This window comes from Gopherus evgoodei, chromosome 6, assembly GCF_007399415.2.
Source record: "Gopherus evgoodei ecotype Sinaloan lineage chromosome 6, rGopEvg1_v1.p, whole genome shotgun sequence".
Taxonomy (NCBI): Eukaryota; Metazoa; Chordata; order Testudines; family Testudinidae; genus Gopherus; species Gopherus evgoodei.
The window spans coordinates 30,594,761-30,615,911 of record NC_044327.1 but is presented as its reverse complement, the minus strand read 5'-3'; the positions used below and the strand labels follow the sequence as shown (position 1 = coordinate 30,615,911).

At 40.8% G+C, this 21,151-nt stretch overlaps 1 protein-coding gene across 4 annotated transcripts in view; it reads right to left on the bottom strand.

The window, feature by feature from the left end:
* CNTLN (centlein) overlaps positions 1 to 21,151 on the bottom strand; it is a 263,011-nt gene that overhangs the window by 189,364 nt on the left and 52,496 nt on the right. For all 4 annotated transcript variants that reach the window (XM_030566561.1, XM_030566562.1, XM_030566560.1 and 1 more), the window contains exon 4: positions 263 to 397. In XM_030566561.1, coding sequence (XP_030422421.1) covers positions 263 to 397 — 135 coding nt within the window. The remainder of the gene's footprint in view (positions 1 to 262; positions 398 to 21,151) is intronic.

Here is a 21,151-nt window from a genome sequence, read left to right as displayed (position 1 = left end):
ATTACAAGAAGCCACATCTTCACACTCCTACTTTCTTTGCTCCATTTCCATCATTAACTATTTATCTGAAAGTTATAAAGCTTGGATTCTTAGCTTTAAAGCATCTTTCTCAGAGTTGGTGTGTGAGAGAACTGTAAGCTGTAGCAAGGCCTAAGGCAATTTTTCTTCCAAGCTTGTCACTTTCTGTGCCACAAAGACTGACATTACTTAAAGAAGTACTTCAAAGCTATGGTCCTATACAACTACATACAAGTCAATATACCTTAAGTTCTTGACTTTTATCTTTAAATTTCTGCTGCAAATTACTGAATTCATTCTTCAAGAGAGCATTTTCCTCATCTACAGCAATTTTTCTCTGTACCAGGTTGTTAATCTCCTGTTGTTGTCCTGATGCCCTCTGTTTTAACAAAAATGAAAATTCATTAAAAAGACACAGTCTGTAATAGAATATGCATTTGCTTTCATTGCTAAAGGCTTAAATTTTTTCATCCATCTTTCAAGCATATGTGGTTTTACCTCATTCTTGTTACTGTATCACTATTTAAAATCATACTACAAATTGTAGCACTGTGTAGCATATTAAAGTAAGGGAAAGGGAGGGCAGGGAATTGGGAACTGAATATGTTGTTGCTACTGGACACAAGAGCCCATGAAATACAGAATCAAACAGAAATGATTTGGTCTAGTCTCAGAAGATGAAATGGTTTGCAGAATTGATATTTTTGGTTCAGAATTAAGAATAAAATGGACCAGTTTTGCACTTGCATTTTTAGCATATCTGAAATCTAGCCAAGAAATGAAATTGTCTCCTCTCCACAATTCATGAAAATAATGAGAAACAATTAGTAATTGAGAGAACTAAAAAATACTATGATACAGATCAGTCATATTGTGAAAGTAGTAAGTCTAATGGAATTTGCAGCTCAAAGCAATTAAGACATTATTGTACAAAGACAATACTTAGTATACTGTATACAATAAAACCTTACAACTGTTAGAAGAAACCCATGGTTCCCTACTAATTTTTGCATTTTTTAGTCTCTTAAAATATTATTTTACAGCCTCCCAGATCATAACTGAAGGCTAATACTTCTCATCTTCATTCAGAAACCTAATTTACTATAGTAACCATTTCTAAAAAGTTCACATTGTATATATAAAAAATTATAAAACCTAATGTTAAAAGAAATATTTTCACTGGTTTTGTCTGTTTTTAATTAAGGTGAAATTTTGTTTGGATTTAAACCTTTTCCTGCAGACCCGACAATACTGTGGTAGCGCTTAAGAGCCAGACAATGAAACAGACTTGAAACTAACGTAAAACTGGGCTTGTTTATTTTCATTGTTGAAAATGTAATAAATGTATAAGGTAAACAATGAGTACCAACAGGTGAAAAAAAATTAAGATTTTTTTAATTATCCAAGGCTGTACTGGTAGCATGGGTAAAGAATATTTTTAAAATATGATTTTTAACCTGACAGTATACCTGTAAACATTTAACACTGAATCACAGTTCATGTTGCAGACATGAAAGAAACAGAGAACATTTATGCTGAGCGTTCAAACCTAAACATGAACATAAAACCAGTAATAGTACCATATTTAGGGGCTTGAAATTTACACAAAACCTACTAGTCTGAAAACTAAACCTAATAAAGTGAAAAATACCTGTCACCACACAACCGAAAACCAAATCCCCAGCAATTACAGGGCCAAATTGTGACATCCTGGGGAGCAGTACAGGAGCAGAAGTGGGTTCTTTAAAGCCATTACATTCCCCTGACCACCACCTCATACAGGTGGGCAGGAGAAGCAGAGATTGCCCAACATGTTGTTAAGTGAAGATGTGCCAGCATGCCAAAGAACATATGCTCCACCTGCTCTATATCCAGCACAGATTACTCCTCCATGGAGCAGCACTGGAACCAGGACGGCGATTGTGACTCAGAGAGACTCATGGAGTCACAACCTCCCGTTCAGACTTCTCCTAAAGCAATGCAACAATGTTCTGCTCCTTACTCTGAACTAGGGATAATGCCATAATTAACCACTAATGAAATAAATTACTTGCATACTGTTTATTTCATACTGTATTTAATTGTAACACATTTGCAATTTAAACAATAACACATCACATATTATGTGACCAGATGTCCCAATTTTATAGGGACAGTCCCGATATTTGGGGCTTTTTTTTCAATATAGGCTCCTATTACCCCTCCACCCTGTCCCAATTTTTTACACTTGCTATCTGGTCACCCTACTACTAAGTGCTGAATCAAACAACGAATGTATTCATCTCCCACATTTGATTAATTCTATTTGTATTAATCTAATAATTCCATCAGCATTAATTTAGTGATTTCTTTCCTGATTATTAGTATTTGACCAGTCAAAGAGCTGCATGGATACCAGAGAAAAATACCAATTTAAAATTATTTGATCAACCAGTAAAATTAATCAAATAATACATTTGTTGAATACTATTCAACCACTCTTTTTACTTCATCCCTTCATGTTTGTTATATCTTCCTTCCAGTCTTTACTCCACTTCTACTTCTTCCCCCTCCCCCAATAACAGAACACGGTGCATCTTTTTCTGAGCTGTCTTCAGTGTCTGCTTCCCCTTTTCTTTCTATCATTCTTTGCTTTATGTAGACCACTCTCTCTCTTTCCCTTTCCCTGCATCATGTTCTCAGCCTCCTCCCAAATATTTCTGGTCATTCCTTTCTTCTCTCAATTTGAAGTCTCCCTCACCCAACTCTGTGTGTATCCGTACGCTTCCTGGCTGCTAGGGTGTGAGGGTTCTATGCTACTTTACGCCTCACCAACCTCTTGGCTCTACACTACTGCACTGAGCTTTCTGGCTCCTGTAACTGGGGTGCTTCTATCACTCTTAATTTTCCCAGCCTGTACTCTTGCATACCCTACTCCAGTAAACAGCATCAGTGCCCACCTGCCTCTGCTGTTGCTCACCACTTTCCCAAAATTCACCAAAATGAAACTTGCCCGGTTCACTGCTGCCCAAAGGGTTCTGAAAACAGCAGAGCTCCATCCAGTCCTCCACTGACATGAATTCCTTCACCAGTGGTATAATGTTAGGGCTGATCACTTGCAGCTTCAACCTGCACCAGAATAGGGGTCTCTCAAAAACAAGTGATATCCTTATTTCCTTTTTTTTTCAAGAATCAGGCCTACTGTGTTTTCTTACATGTCCGATTGCCCCCATTCCAGGATATCTTTATTTAGTTCCACTGACAGGAGAAGCATTTGAATATTAAAAGCATAACATACTGTTTAATTGCATTCATGCATTCCAGGAATCATTTTGTGGTTGGCTTGTCTAATGGTTAAACAATATCAAGAGAGATTGACCATCACCAATGCTAACTCAGTTTGCATATCACAGGTTGAAAATACTTTAATTTTTCTTAAAGGATAAATGTTCCTTAACAAATGGGCTTTTAAAATTTGTTTTTCCTGGTGAAAATTCTTACTTTATCATGCAGAATACGTTCTATTATAAAATCCAAGGCAATGATTCTAGAATTTGGAGGAAGTTTAATGTTATATTGAATAATGTATTTGATATCAATAGTCTCTTCAAATAAGTGAAAGAAAAATGTGAAGGGGGGAAATGAAGAGTCTGGACAAAGGGAAAGATGAAAACTTAAAATGGGAAAAAAAGGGGGAAAGAGTGTGGAAAACCCAAACTCTTAGATCTTTAAATGTGCAAGCCAAAAGAGATTTCGTTTCTGCATCATTCCTGTCAACAGAGATTCAGAGATGTAAAGATACCGACAATTAGTTTGTTATAAAACAGATTTTAAACTGATAATTTAAAGTTGAACCAAATGGAATGACATTTTACCTCTATATCTAACAGGAACGATCCAAATTAATTTTTTTAACAGCTTGACAGCCCTAATCTGTTAAACAATATTAGAATATCATTTATTTAAATATTTTGGATGTCTTCTACATTTTCAAATATATTGATTTCAATTACAACACAGAATAAAGTGTACAGTGCTCACTTTATTTTTTATTACAAATATTTGCACTGTAAAAAACAAAATAAATAGTATTTTTCAATTCACCTAATACAAGTACTGTAGTGCAACCTCTTTATCATGAAAGTTGAACTTACAAATGTAGAATTGTGTACAAAAAAAACCCCTGCACTCAAAAATAAAACAATGTAAAAACATAGAACAGTGTTGAATCATGAAGGGACATATCAATCTTTAGCACATCTGGCATGTAAATACTATGCGACACCAGCTACAACAGTGCCATGCGAACTCCTGTTCTGACTTTCTGGTGACATTGTAATGAAGAAGTGGGCAGCATTATCTCCTGCAAATGTAAACAAACTAGTTTCTCTTAAACGATTGGCTGAACAAGAAGCAGGACTGAGCAGACTTGTAGGCTCTAAAGTTTTACATTGTTTTGGTTTTGCAGTTATGTAACAAAAAATCTACATTTGTAAATTGCACTTTCATGATAAAGAGTTTGCACTATACCACTTGTATGAGGTGAATTGAAAAATACTGTTTCTTTTCTTTATCATTTTTACAGTGCAAATATTTGTAATAAAAAATAATAAAGTGAGCACTGTACACTTTGTATTCTGTGTTGTAATTGAAATCGATATATTTGAAAATGTAGAAAAACATCCAAAATATTTAATAAATTTCAATTGGTATTCTATTGTTTAACAGTGTGATTAATCAGGATTATTGTTTTTAAACGTAATTAATTTTTTTGAGTTAATCGTGTGAGTTAACTGCGATTAATCGACAGCCCTAATCCAAATCCAATAGTGGTAGCGCTTTGAGAATAATGGACTCTACTCATTGTCAAAGGTTTTCTAACTGCATTCCAGGTAGGCTGTGTCAATTTCAGCATATTCATCTAATTAAAGACTGGGCATGAATTTCAGACTCAGACACTATCTACAGTGTATAAGCCTTCTTTTGGCTAGTCCATTATCCAATACAGTTAATTTGTAGATCTATTTTGGTGAGCAATATTAGGGGAATATTTTAAATATTTATGTTAACAAAGTACTATTGAATTTTAGGAACAGAACACACTTGGCATTTCAGTCTTGCTTTCCATGTATGTGTTCACAAAGAGATGGGGGATGGACTGAAGGATTAGTTCATGGGCTTTCCCATTTAAATAAAAGGTTTCTCATACCAGGGAGAAAGGCAACAGCATTTGACGGAAAAAAAGCATTAAGAATCCTTTCCTGGAAATGTTTATATTTTGTTCCCGAAAAGTACACTGACAGTACAATACAGTGTTCATTTGAAATAAGAGAGAAAAAGGTGAAGAGACCTTGATGTGGGCTTCAGGGCTCTTCTCCCTTTTGTATTTTGAGAGGCTACTAGACAACAGATGCAATTTTATGTATTCCAAAGAAAAAATATTCGTTCTTCAGAAATATTGTTAGGAGTCAGAGGGACAAATAATCTCTGGCAGGGATGATATAGCAGAGAGGGTGACTCCTGGATTGAAACAGAGGAGGAGTGGAATGCCGCGGGTACAGACTGGAACCAGGAGGTTGATAAGAATGTGTTGGCCATATCTGGGGGGAGCATAGGAAAAAGTTTTGCAACAGCTGCTGCAAGGGAGGGCAGGTGTAAGGCTGCTCAGTTTCCAGTGCTAGTATCGCCTGGAGCATGTCTACTTGGCATTCCATAACTTTTAAAAGCCGCTCCATGGCTTCATTCTGGCTTGCCATGTTCTCCTTTCAATCCTTCTTCTCTCTGTCCCATCACTCCTTCAACTCCTGTTTTTCAGCTATGGAGCGCATCATAACCTCACGCAGAAAGTCTTCCTTAGTTCTTCGTGGCTGCTTTCGAATTCTGCGCAGCTGTTCAGCCAGCGATGAAGAGGGAGGCTGGGCTCCCAAGGTCATCCCTGTGAAGCCAAAATGCAACATTTTACAGAAGTATTGTTTGCAATACACAGACCACTGATTCAGTGATTTAAACACAGCCACTATTCACATACTTGTCACTAACTGGTTGACCCCAGGCAAGCACACATGAGCCACAAGACCCCCAAAATGGTGAGTAGCCACAGCGGCAGGGGAAATCAGTGTTCCCGGACACTACTGTACACTGGGCACATGGCTCTCAGGGAAAGCCAGCACTGTAGGGGGGGGCCTGATAATCATTCCTGTCCCCACATTTTCCACAGGCTGTGTTCATTATGGAAGATACCTCACTGCTGATGGTGAGCAGGAAATCAAGGGAGGGTCTTATCCAAGACTGTGGCTTCCACTCTGGCCTTTATGCAGCTCTCCTGTTTGCAGCAATGGTCGTCCATCTGTCCTCCTTGTCCCCCACCATGATGGCAGAGTGGTGCAGGAAAATTACTCTTAATAGGGTAAGAAACAAAGTAACTCTGCCAAAGAACCTGTGGCAGTGGATTGCCCGGTATCTCCATGAGAGTTTCCTGGAGATCTTTGAGGCAGATTCTTATAAAGTGAAAGAGTCAATCAACACTCTGTCCCGCCACTCAGACTAGGCATGTGGAGATACATGCATTATATAGACACAAGCCTGCTTTCTGCAAACCTCCTGCCCCCACCCCAACAACTCGCTTCAGCAATTACCATAATCAAATCCACTTACCAGGGCCCTCCTCTCTGGTTGCGCTTCATCAAACTCCAACAGCTGAGACTGGCTAGCCTCCTACAGGGTAGAAAAGAGCTCCTGAGTGACTGCATCTCTGATCTCCGAGTAGGCCTCTGCCTCTGGGTCCTGCCGCCCCCATATCCTTGTCCAAGATTTCCTCCTCCTTGCTCAGTCCACTCTCGACTGGCATGCAAGCCACCGAAGTATCCACAGTGGCCTTCACAGTGGAGGTGGGGTTGCCACTGAGTATCGCATGCAGCTCATTGTAGAGTTTGCAGCTCATGGGTGCAGCACTGGAGCAGCGGTTTGCCTCCGCGCCTTGTGGGTAGGCGTTCCGCAGCTCCTTCACTTTGACCCTGCACTGCAGTGTGTCCTGGTCATGGCCTCTTTCTGTCATGCATTGTGAGATCTATCCATAGGTATCATAATTCCTACAGCTGGAGTGCAGCTGGGACTGGACAGCCTCCTCTCCCCAAATGCTGATGCAGTCCAGCAGCTCGTCACTGCTCCAAGTGGGCAATCGCCTGGTTCGTGGAGCAGGCACAGCCACCCGGAAAGATGCACTGAGACCACTGCACGCATCACTGAGCAAACAGGAAGGGTACTTTCAAAATTCCCAAGGAATTTACGGGGTGGGAATGAGTCATCTGAGGGCAGGGCAATAGAGTTCAAATCGATGACCAGAGAGGTGAGAACAGGCATTGTGGGACACCTCTCAAAGGCCAATTGCAATGCTGTAATCGACCAGGGTGTCTAGACTGGCAGTGCAGTGCTGTACCTTTAGCGCAGAAAGCTGTACGCCTCTCATCAGGGTGGATTTTTTACAGCATGGCAACTGTGCAGTTTCTGCGCACTGAATGGCTTCGCAATGTGTACACCTCGGGAGTTACAGCACAGAAAGCTGCTTTACTGCGCAGAAACTTGCCAGTGTAGACAAGACCTATGTCTCATTCTTTAGCAATAGGCATATCTATTTAATGGAGGGCTCTCTATAGCACCTATCCCAGCAGCACTTAAGTGTTTCCCTGGTAAAATTATATCTAAATGCCCAAGTCCCTAGTAGACTTCAAGGAGTGCTCTACCTTGACATTGCTTTGTATACTCTTTTCCTTTTTGCATTCTCAGATCTGCTCATTCCACACACCACAAGGAAAAAGGTAGAGGGAACATTACTCAGGAACCAGAGAATGGTGGAAATAGGAACCCAATCTGGAAAAGGTTCAATAAAGAACTGCTAACACACACAAAATTAAGAAAATGAACAACTGTCTTTGCCTGTGTGGCTGGTTTTGCATTTTATTTCTTCCCCCTGTGAAAAACCTTGTATAAGAAAAGGGTGTAGGAAAAAGCTAATTTTGTAGAACAGAAAATGCTGGCAATGTTCCTTAAAGATTGACCTGCTCTGCTACAGATCCATGAGGAAAGTAGCAAAGAGATACACACAGCTGAACACCACAACAGTTGAAAAGACATAGCTTAATCTTCTGTTTCAGGTCTCTTCATAGCATTCCATAGGTGAGAACAATTACCCAGATTTCATCCACTCCTACAATGTAAATTGAGATTGTGGAGATGCCAGAAATAACTATTTCCACACAAGAATCACTTTGCAACAGACACTTCATATTAACTCAACTCTCACTTGTTCAAATACAACAGAACAGAAAAATTGTCCATTAAGATTTGGACAGTTTGCCCCTCAAGAATTGGAAAGAAAAAAGCAACAAGACCTAGGAAAATTCCTGAAGGTTTACATGCGGTCTAAATTCCAAAGGCAGCTAACTGGGTGGTCTAGAAATGGATTTTCTCCAACCAAAACCAAAAGGAATCTGTTACCACTGTTTAGTTTAGCTGAGGAGAATCAAAGGGGTAGCTTTATATACAGTATGACTTGAGAATCCTCCAGACAAGTATGTAAACAAAGAAGGAATATTCTTACCTGGTTGAGCAATTTGTCCAATGACCGAGAGCACATTTGTCCCACAATTCATTCTAGTTTTCTTTTCACATGGCAAATTTTTAGCTAAATGCAATACAGTATTGATTTCTTCCTTGATAATGCCAAATTATTTACTGGGAAGTATTACTGCTGTTTAGATTCTGATAAATCAACTAGTAAAGGCAGGAAAATGTCATGTTAGCTTGCAGTTTAACAAAATGAGGAAGGAAACATATTTAGAAAATTACTTTTTACCTTAAATTTCATTTTTCTATTAGCTGGGAGAGAACACAGCTCAACAAGCCCTATGGTGCTGTAGGTTATCATAATTCTCTGTAAATATTTAATGTTAACAAAGAAACAAACTACAGGTGTTTAAATTAATTTGCATTTTCATCCACTATGAATTTAATGCAATGTACCAGTACTTGGGAGGAAGGCAGTGGTAGCAGATGACTTAATTCTTTGATGTTAGGAGTCAGTCTTCGAACATGACAGTACATAAATTAGCACATTAGCATCAGGAGCAGTGGACTGTTTGATCTTAATAAAACTTACCAAAACAGATCCTGCTGTAGTTACCATCACTGAACGCTTACCCTTAAATGAAATAATTTTTAGCCATCACAAAAAACATGCAAAACTGATGCTGTAGTGCCTCTGAGTCTGCAGAACATCAGAAATTAGAGCTCTGAGAGAAGCAGAGTGGACTTTTTCTCCAACTTATATTTAAAGTTTTTTCCAGTACAAAATAAAAATAAATGGAAGCGAACAAAAAAAAATACACCAATAATACTTTAGTTATATTCGTCTGTTCTCCTACACAGTTATTTTTCTAATTGTATTACTGATTTTATGCAAATTTCTTATATAAAACTCAAATGTACATATACATATTTAACAAATAACATTTCCAGTCTCTCTCTCTCTCTCTCACACACACACATATATCCCTCCCTCTCTCCATACAAAGAAAAAAAATGAATCAAACGAAAAAACAAAACAAAAGATATCTGCTCTCTTCCACATGACTTTTCATTAGATTCTTTAATTATTTCAGGATGTAGGGTGCATAGAAGTGATGTAAATAATTCATAAAATGTTATGTTATGGAAGTCATTTGCTATGCTGTCCAATCTGTACATTGCCCTCTCATATGAAGCTGATCTAGAAATTAAGTGTATCCGTTCTGTTACTGAAGGTTACATATAAAATTTTCCAATTGTCTCAGTATACTTAGCAGTATCATTGAAATATTAAATACATACAAGTATCCTGTGTTGATAGTAGTGCAAATGTTTTCTTTTGATAGTAATTTTTTCTCCCATAATTATGAACGTTTTGCATTGAACACTATCGTCACATCACCACTACATCATCACATGTCCACTACAAATTTGAATTTCTCAAATGTACTACATGTAACTGCAATGGAATCCAACAGAGGTTATGCAATATTTCTAACTCCACATAGTACCTAAATTAAAAGGCCATCAATTTCACCTGTCTCAGAGAATCATCTATGGAGATCTGTCCTGACAACCCTAGATTTATTAAATCTGTATATATATACAGAATCTACACATATCTCTTAGAACTAGACTCTTCCCAAAGGGAGACTGGAAAAATCCATGTAAAACTCAAAAAATTAAAAAAATGAAGACTGAATGATCTACAACTGATTAAAATGTTTCATTATAGTAGCAAATATTACTAGTACTCTATATTTTCCCTTTAAATTCCTCTCTTCTGCAATATAGCCCTTAGGCAGTAGAGATTTATGTAGCATTGGTAATTCTAAAGAACAAAAAACATAAGGGGGGAAACAAGAAAGGGGAGTTTTTTTGTTTTGTTTTTGTTCATACCACTATAGAGTTTGCTTTTCCCCAGTGCATTTTGCTAGGAGTCCCAGAGAGTAAGTAGCTTGAGGGGTGTCACAAAAAAAAAGAATAAGAACGAAACTTCAACAAGCAGCAGCAATAAGGCCAATACCAACATGAATGGAATTTTTTTTTGTCTATTTGTATTAATAATTGAGAGGTAAAAATTACCTCCTAGCAACCTTAGATATAAACACAAGGTAACCTAAAGATGCAAGTAAAGAGGAAAATCTTCAAATAAAATGGGCCAATTTAAATAAGAAACGTCCTTGAAGAAATAAGAACTCGAAGGGTGCCCAGGAGAATTCAACATCTTCTGCCTCAGAACCATTATTATTTATTATTAACTACTTGTATTGCAGCAGTGCTTAGATGCCTCAAGCAAGATCTGGTCCCTTTCGTGTTAGACACTGTACAAACACATAGTAAAACACAGTCCCTGCCCCAAAGAGCTTTTAATCTAAATAGTCAAGACAGTCAAACAGTGTGAAGTGAAACTGAGGCACAGAGATGGGCAATGACTTCCCTAAGGTAACATAGCAGGTCAGTAACAAAGACAGGAACACAAGCCAACTTCCTTGGCTCCCAGCCCAGTGCTCTTTCCACTAGACCATGCTACCTTGCATACAAAACTAGGTTTTACAACAAGCAGACACTAAAACAGGATTCCCTTTGAAAAAACAAATCCAAATAATATTATTTTCTAAATGTACAGAGTGAGGATCTTGTCACTCGCTGTGATGGAAACATCCCTGATGCAGGCAGAGGAAACCATTTTGCTTTGGATCATATGCATCATAGAAGATTAGGGTTGGAAAAGACCTTAGGAGGTCATCTAGTCCAAACTCCTATTCAAAACAGGACCAATCCCAACTAAATCATCCCAGCCAGGGCTTTGTCAAGCCGGGCCTTAAAAACCTCTAAGGACGGAGATTCCACCACTTCCGTAGGTATCCCATTCCAGTGCTTCACCACCCTCCTAATGAAATAGGTTTTCCTAATATCCAATCTAGACCTCCCCTACTACAACTTGAGACCATTGCTTCTTGTTCTGTCATCTGCCACCACTGTGAACAGCCTAGCTCCATCCTCTTCGGAACCCCCCTTCATGTAGTTGAAGTTGCTATTAAATCCCACCCCCCCCCACACTCTTCTCCTCTGCAGAATAAACAAGCCCAGTTCTCTCAGCCTCTCCTCGTAAGTCATATGCCCCAGCCCCCTAATCATTTTCCTTGACCTCCGCTGGATTCTCTCCAATTTGTCCACATCTCTTCTGTAGTGAGGGGACCAAAACTGGACGCAATACTCCAGATGTGGCCTCACCGGTGCCGAATAGAGGGGGAAAATCACTTCACTCCATCTGCTGGCAATGCTCCTACTAATGCAGCCCAATATGCAGTTAGACTTCTTGACAACAAGGGCGCACTGTTGGCTCATATCCAGCATCTCGTCCACTGTAATCTCCAGGTCCTTTTCTGCAGAACTGCCACTTAGCCAGTCGGTCCCCAGCCTGTAGCAGTGAATGGGATTCTTCCGTCCTCAGTACAGGACTCTGCACTTGTCCTTGTTGTACCTTATCAGATTTCTTTTGGCTCAATCCTCCAATTTGCCTAGGTCACTGTAGACCCTATCCCTACCCTCCAGCGTATCTACCTCTCTCCCCAGCTCAGTGTCACCCGCAAACTTGCTGAAGGTGCAATCCATCCCATCATCCAGATCATTAAGGAAGATGTTGAACAAAACTGGCCCCAAGACTGACCCTGGGGCACTCCACTTGATACGAGCTGTCAATTAGATATCAAGCCGTTGATCACGACCCACTGAGCCTGACTGTCTAGCCAGCTTTCTATCCACCATATAGTCTATTCATCCAATCCATACTTTTTTAACTTGCTGGCAAGATACTGTGGGAGACTGTATCAAAAGCTTTGCTAAAGTCAAGATATATCATGTCCATTGCTTTCCCCATATCCACAGAGCCAGTTATCTCATCATAGAAGACCATCAGGTTGGTCAGGCATGACTTTCCCTTCATGAGTCCATGTTGACTGTTCCTGATCACCTTCCTCCTCTCAAGTGCTTCAAAATGGTTTCCTTGAGGATCTGCTCTATGATTTTTCCAGAGACTGAGTTGAGGCTGTAGTTCCCCAGATTCTCCTTCTTCCCTTTTTTAAAGATGGGCACTATATTTGCCTTTTTTCATTCATCCCAGACGTCCCCTGATTGCCACGAGTTTTCAAAGATAATGGCCAGGTGCTCTGTAATCACATTAGCCAACTCCCTCAGCATCCTCGAATGCATTGCATCCAGACCCACGGACTTGTGCATGTCCAGCTTTTCTAAATAGTCCTTAATCTGTTCTTTCACCGCTGAGAGCTGCCACCTCCTCCCTATACTGTACTGCCCAGTGCAGCAGTCTGGGAGCTGACCTTGTCTGTGAAGTCTGAGGCAAAAAAAGCATTGAGTATTTCAGATTTTTCCACATCATCTGTCACTCCCCCATTCAAAAGGGTCCCACACTTTCCCTAACTTTCTTCTTGTTAACTTGCCTGCAGAAACCCTTCTTGTTACCCTTCACATCCCTTGCTAGTTGCAACTCCAATTGTGCTTTAGCCTTCCTGCTTACACCCTGCATGCTTGAGCAATATCTTTATACTCCTCCCTAGTCATCTGTCCAAGTTTCTACTTCTTGTAAGCTTCCTTTTTGTGTTTAAGCTCACTGAAGATTTCTTTGTTAAGCCAAGCTGCTATATTTGCTATTCTTTCTGCACAGCAGGACGGTTTGTTCCTGCACCCTCAAAAAGACTTCTTTAAAATACAGCCAGCTCTCCTGGACTCCTTTCCCTCACATATTAGCCTTCCAGGGGATCCTGCCCATTCCTGAAGGAGTCAAAGATTGCTTTTCTGAAGTCCAGGGTTCATATTCTGCTGCTCTCCTTCCTTCCTTTTCTCAGGATCCCGAACTCGACCATCTCATGGTCACTGCTGCCCAGGCTGCCACCCACTTCTATTTCCTCTACCAATTCATCCCTGTTTGTGAGCAGCAGGTCAAGAAGACTACATCCCCTAGTTGGTTCCTTCTGCACTTGCACCAGGAAGTTGTCCCCAACACTCTCCAAAAACTTCCTGGATTGTCTGTGCACTGCTGTATTGCTTTCCCAGCAGATGTCAGGGTGATTGAAGTTCCCCATGAGAACCAGGGCCTGTCATCTGGAAACTTCTGTTAGTTGTCCGAAGAAAGCCTCGTCCACCTCATCCTCCTAGTCTGGTGGTCTATAGCAGATGCTCACCACATCATCACCCTTGTTGCTCTCACCGCTGAACTTAACTCAAAGACTCTCAACAGGCTTTTGTCCAGTTTCATGCTGGAGCTCTGAGCAATCATACTGCTCTCTTACATACAGTACATATGAGCCTTGACATGAGCCTTCTACTTTCAGGCCAGGCTGTTAAGCCCTTTTTAGTGTTGTCTTTTCAACTGATGGCAAATGAAACAGAGTTTAATGAACTTTCTAGAGGTTTTAGTCCATTCTACGTATAAACCAGAGACCTCTTATCATTATGCATATATACAAAGCAGCACCTCAGAGGGAGGAATGTGCATACACATTGGCAGAACAACATACTTATTAACTTGAAACTCCTACACCGATTTGGAAAGAAATGTCTGAGGCATTTGCAACCCTTTTTTCATCCTTGTAAAATTTGGGGTAAAATGCTTCTACCTCCAGGGCCTGATGCTCATTCTATGAGCTGAAGTTATTGTCATCAGGAAAATTACTTTACGTGTAAGAAACTTGAGATCACAATTCAGTGGCTCAAAAGGAGTTTTCATCAGCTTTGTCTAAACCACGTTAATTAATATACTACTACAAATGGGGGGATTTAATGGGGGGTTTCAAAAGTGTCAAGCCCTTCAAGATGAAGGGATTGGAGAGACACTGATCACCTTTCATGTAATCCAGGAGGAAGTCAAACAGTCATACCCCTACCCAACATCTAGGTGGCATGGCAGTGTGTGTCCCTGTGACAGGATGCTGGGCAAAGGGTTGCAGATTCAGCCCTCTGTCACGCCTGCTCCTCGTTAGGGGAATAAATTAGAGCGGACTGGAGATAACCTGGCCCTAACTGGGGCGAGGGAGAGAGCTGCTACCTAATCAGCCTGGGGCTGCATAAAAACCTGAGGGGAAGGAAGCCACGGGAGAGAAGAAGGAAAGGGAAAAGGCAGGGGATAGAAACAGGAGGTAGTTCTCCCTCCCTCCTACCTGTAGATAGTGAAGGGTTAACATACCTGGTGAAACAGTGATGGGAACAAGCCTGAGAATAAAGTGTACCAGTGGTTACTAAACTCAAGGTCTCAGAGTGACTTTGTGAACTTAGCAGAGGCAGAAGCCAAGGGGGCCCTGCCACACTCTGCTACGGTCCATCTTTATAAACATACATAAGCCTCCTTTCCCAGTTGACAGAGAAGGTGTCTCTCTCTAGAAGTTTTTTCTTGGTGCTGAGCTAAAGACCAATGGCTTCTCATTCAGGTAGGAGAACAAATCCACCTCAGCTGCCCTCCATCCCAGAAAAATCTGATCAATCACTTCCTGATCCAGAGGCCCCTAAAAAGGATCTTAAGCTGGGACCAATTCAAGCTCTCTGCAGTCATGATCTACCTCTAGGGCCAGCCCACAACATTTTGGCTCCTAAGGCGGGGAGCTCAAATGATGCCCATTTGCTTGGGCCAAAACTTTGAAAGGTCTCAATTCTGCCTTCTTCCTGTTCTACTCCTCTCATAGTACTGCTCTGCTACTTACCCCAATAAAGGAGAACCAATACTTCAAATTTTTGAACAGGGCATTTTAAGTTAACACTTAACTTTCAAACATGTGACCAGCAAATGTAACTTTTCTTGTCTGCATAGTAAACACTGGCATTTTTATCTGTTTGAATAATCTAAATGGTGCTTTCTGTGCCTTCTTGGTTGCAAAGATTTGAACTGCTTCCTGTTGAAGGTCTACAGTCTGGGCTAGCTCATTCTCTAGTGAGGTGGCTACAAGGCCGACCAGCCTCTCCTGTGTCATTGTGGAGCATAGATGTGTTTTTATTAAATTCAGTTTGGAGAAGCTGTGTTCTCCACTGGCGACTCTTACAGGAAGTGTTAGAAGTAAGTGCAGAGCAACCAAAGCATTTGGAAAGAGGGTGGTCATCTTATTTGTGCACATATATTACAGAACAGCCTTTGGAGTTGATCCTGCTAAAATGTATCTTGAAAGGGCTTTCAAGTTCATCACCTAAATCATTCGCATCAACGTCGCACATGTCATCATGTGTCAACACTATCTCTAGTGCCCTGCACTGCTGGTGTAGGTCTTCTTCAGGTATAACAAGGAGTTTTGGAACATCATACAACATCCAAATACACTGCTGTGTTCCTTGAGCTGCATGAAATGTTCTTTAACTGACTGTATTGCACAAGCTAGCACCTGATTAAAGAATTCAACTTTGAATTGTTGTTTGGGGTCACTTAAGGGATTATCCCGTGCCTCATAATCAAAATGTCATCTTCTTTGGTGACTCTTGTATTCTTGAATGGGTGGGAAAATAGCTTCAGTGTGAAGTTCCTCTACCAACTTCTGTGCACTCTTCAGAACATTTTGAAATCCCTCATCTGACCAGTAAGCCGGTAGGTATGACTTTGCTTTGTCCAGTTGTTCCATTGCTCCAGATATATCAAGGTGAACACCTTGGAGTCTCTTGCTTACAACGTTTATTTCAAACGGTATATCATGCCACAACTCTAAGCAACACAGAAATTGGAAGTGATATATGTTTCTGGTGATTCCATTTCCCTCTGCCACTGTTCTCCTACGAACAGTTCCTGTCATAGCATTAGCGTCCATAATTACAACTATGGCATCATCTATCATCTCAATTTGGTGTTTGATAGCCTTTATTGCCTCCACTCAACTTTCCCACCATGTGGCACTCAGTGGTTTCAGCGTCAGAGAGGATGTTCCCAGATGTTGCTTCAAAATTTGCCATCGATGAGTTGATGCAGAGAAAAATACATAGATGCTTTGAATTACATTAAAAAATTCAGCAGCCTCACTAGACGCTGATGCTGCATTACTGACCACCAAGTTCAATGAATGAGAACAGCATGGGATGAAAAAAAAGCTTGAGGGTTTAACTCTCGGATCCATGTCTGCACTCCTCTGTTCCTTCCTCTCATGTTAGCGCCATTATCGTAGCCCTGACCTCTCATGTCAGCTATCGCAATTCCCGTATCTTCCAGCTTTTTAAGAAGCACATTTGTCATAACAGCTCCTGTAGTGTCATCAATGTCAATAAATTCTAAAAAATGCTCTCTGACAGTCACCACTGCAGGGACATTTTCACCAGGTTCTGTTGTTGTTACAAAACGCACCATTAAAGTCATTTGTTCCGTATGGCTGATGTCAGGTGTGCAGTCCAGAACAACAGAGTAATATCTTGCTGACTTCACATCTGCCACAATCTTCTGTTTGACTTTTGTTGCCAGTAACTGCATGATCTCATTTTGAATTGTTTTTCCAAGGTAGTGGTTTGTCTACATTTCTTGAGTGGTGACTCTTCTTAGATGCTCCTCAAGTACGGCATCAAACTCTGCCATCAGCTCTACATATAGCTGATCTGAAGCGCCACACAGTGCTAGGTTTTGGATAGCAAGCACTCTCACAATGGCAATGAGCCTTTTCAGAACATTTTGCCAGTAAAGAGACTCTGATGCAATCTTCTCTTGATGTGGATCATCTTTGGTGGCCTTTAACCTTAGTCTTATCTCAAGCTCTTTCCACCTATGGAATGCTCTCTGGTGATTTGCTGTCTTCTCATGGCATGCCAGATTTCTAGCCAGATTTTTCCAGTTCTTTGTTCCTGTAGAACCTAATGTGGCTGGAACATTAGACTGGAAGAGTTTGCAACAAAAATGGTACACAGTATTCTGGGTTTTTGAGTACATAAGCCATGGCCTCTCCACTTTGTCACCATCGGGGATTTCACGCCAGTAATCTGTTGGATAAAAACTTCTATTTTCATTGTCTTTGGGGAAAATGAAGTTTTTCACTTGCTGTGGCCCATACAGTACAAGGAAATCCCTCAGGCTACTGCTCAGTTGGGTCAACAGTCCTGGATCATCTAGACTTAAGGAACTAAACTCAGCAGCAGCTGTTTCTTGCACCTCCATCACCTACACTTTTATTCAGGAATGTGCATGGTTACATCCATTTGAGATGGAGATATGGATGCTGCAGTAGCTGCCAGGTCACCTGCACTCTGACTAACTGGAAGATCAGGCATCTCCTCACCACTCACATCCTCACTGGGGCCGGAAAGCTCACCATGAACATTTGTGTCTATGTATCTCAGGAGAGCGACTTCCTGCTTAGATAGAAAAGCTTCCTTTGCTTGCTTTCTTTTTCTGAATGCTGCCCTAGAGGGGTGTTTTTTTCTTCACTCATGACTGCTGTTCTATGCCAGCTATAGTGGCTCTCAACACTCAGTTGAAGGAGACAAATAAGCAGGCTGGTAGCAGGGCCTGAGTGAGGGAAGATATCAGTGTCTTAAGGGCCTAACCGGCTCCTACTACTTCAGTTGACTGCCCGTTCTCCTCAAGTGGGTTCAGGGAAGCAGCAGGAAACAGGAAGCTCCCCAAGAAGCTGGTGTTAATCAGTCCAGGCTCCTGGGGGTGCTAGAGAGGTACATAAGAGGCTCCTCCTCCTCCTCCTCTCTCTCCCTGCAGCTCCTGCTGCTTTCTGTTATTCCCTCTCACTTTTTCTTCTGCCTGCTATGTCTCTTGTGCCCTCCTTCCTCCAGCACAGCACTTCACCATCTCTGTGCACCTAGAGCAGAGAGAATACGTATGCACCAGCAGCAGACAATTTTCTATACTCTGGACCCGCCCCCCCACCCCCTCCTCTGGCACTTGAGGCGGCCACCTCAGTTCACCTCATGGTAAGGCCAGCCCTGTCTACCTCCCCTGTTAAATACATGACAAGGGGCATTTCCTGAGAGATACCACAGCTCCACATCTGCAGGGCTTCCCAACACAGGATGTGCAACCTAGTTCCTCCCTGCTTCTTTGCATAAAATATGGTGGCCTGATTCTCTGTTTGAACTAGGACTACTTTTTGGAATACTAGATCTCTGAAATTCCTTCAAACATTAAAGACTGTCCGCATCTCCAGAATATTTATGTGCAGTTCTTGTTCCTGGAGAGACCAAAGTTTCTTAAACGGTCCCTCTGGATGGGCTTCCCATCTTTGGATACTTCTGTGATCAATTAAGGTGTTTAGAAGTTCATTCCTAATTGCACTTTTTCACTACCCTGCCTGTAAGCCAGGTGGTCATCAGTTACCTGGATACAACATGAGAACTGTTCTGTTGGTTGCTTCTACTAGGATTGCAGGGTTCACTGAGGTGGTGTCAAGTAGAAATGTACCATGGGTATTATAAATAAATTGCAAACCTCAGATTCCAGATTCATAGCATAATCTGAGCTGTCACCCCCTGGCTGTGAAAAATCCTCTTCATTACATTGGTGATGTCTTAGACTCTGTCCTGAGGCAGAATAGGAATTGCCATCCTGCATCAGAACAGAGGTCCTTCTAATTTATCATCTCTATTCTGTCTCTGATGGTGACTAGCACCAGTTGCTTCAGAAGAAGGTAATAACCTGGCAGTTAAGACATGTGGGATAATCTGTCCCCATGAGAGTTTCATCTTATTGTTTAATAATTAGAGACTGGCTTAAATCCTGAAGCATGAGGTGCTGTATCTCTAACAAGCCTTTTTTCACTTTATTTTATTTTTGCACTAAGTATTAGAACTCTGGATATTCTTTTTTCCATATAAATATTCAATTCCTTTTTTAATCTTGGCATTGGGGATCCAGTTAAACTATACATCGTGTGAAAAATTATTTCCTTTTAGCAGTTCTGAATTTGCTACCTTTTAATTTCATTGAAAGAACCTGGTCCAGGTGTTATTAGGCACAGAGAAAAGAAGCTCTTGATCTGTCTTCTCTATACCATTCATTATTGTATATGCTTGTATCATGGCTCTTCTTATTCATCTTCCTTCTATAGTGTACAATCCTGGTCATTACAATTTTTTCAGGAAAGTTTTTCCATTCTTCTAATAATTTCCATTGCCTTTGTCTGAAATGCATCTAATTCTACAATGTCCTTTTGAGATGAGGGACCAGAAAAACAGCACTCTCAATTAATGGAAGCTATTGATTTATAATGGAATTATGATAGTTCCTGTATTATACTTGATCCAAATATTTTGTTTGCCTTTTTGACCAAAGGCGCACACCAAAAATAAATCTTTATTGAACTGTCCACAATGATGCCCAGGTCATTTTCCTAAGATGATACAGCTAATTTAGAACCATGTAACAAGTCTGAATACGGAAAAATTTTCCCACCAATGTATATTACTTTGCATTCATCAAATGTATTGCCCATTCATCTAACTTGATTAAGTCCCTCTAAAGTTTCTCACAGTCTTCTCTGGAGTTGACTAACCTAATTAATTTAGTGGCATCTGCATAATATTCCACCTGAATTGAGCCATTTAACAAGATCTCAGGCATATTGCTATTGTCTGCTGGAAACAAGTTATGACTTTGGGTAGTTTTTCATAGATTCCAAGCCCTGAAGGGGCCACTGTGATCATCTACTCCAACCTCCTCCACAACAGGAGGCTGCAGAACTTCCCCCAAAAAATTCCTTTTGAACTAGAGCATATCTTCTAAAAACAAATCCAATCTTGGTTTAAAAATGGCCAGAAATGTAGAATCCACCACAGTCCTTGCTAACTTGTTCAAAAGGTTAATTATCCTCACTTTTAAAAATGTATGCCTTATTTCCAGTGTGACGATCTTGTTATGCCTTTGTCTGCTAGACTGAAGAGCCCATTATTGAATATTTGTTCCCCATGTATGTTCTTTTAAACTATGATCAAGGCATCACTTTAACCTTTTCTTTGTTAAGCAAAACAGATTGAGCTCATTGAGTCTATAACTATCATGCTCTCTAGCAGCTTCAGTGGAGTTACAGATTCATTTTTAAGCATGAACCAATATGGTGTCTTTGATCAGCCATCTGTCCAAGAAGTGTCACACATGGCCTCTCAGCCTGTCCAGCAACTACTGACAAGCATTTCATGAAAACATGCAGCTCTCCAACATCAGCCGCAAAGGCAAAAAATGAAATCAGTAGTGCTGTATCTCCATGACAAATCTGAGATTCTTCCTAAATACTGGGTATATCCCTACACACATTTACACATCTTCATGCTTTGGAGATCATGAACAGATACATTCCTCTGGTAGATGAATGATGGTTCTCAGCATGAGTATATTAGATTTTATCTTGAACAAATATGGATTCACTGTTCTGAAACTCTGGATAAGCTAGATACATCAAATCTTCTTAACTATTGAGTAGTACAGGAAATGCTGTGTTATACAGCACTTTACAAATGGGATAGCTCTATAAACCAGCCTTTCAAAACGGGGTACGGGACCCGGGCTCTGGGAGACAGTTTGGGTGTGGAAGGGGGCTCGGGGCAGGGTGGTGGGGCACAGAGGGGTTTTGGGATTTGGATCCACGCACTGCCCACCTTGGGTGGCTCCCTGCAAGTG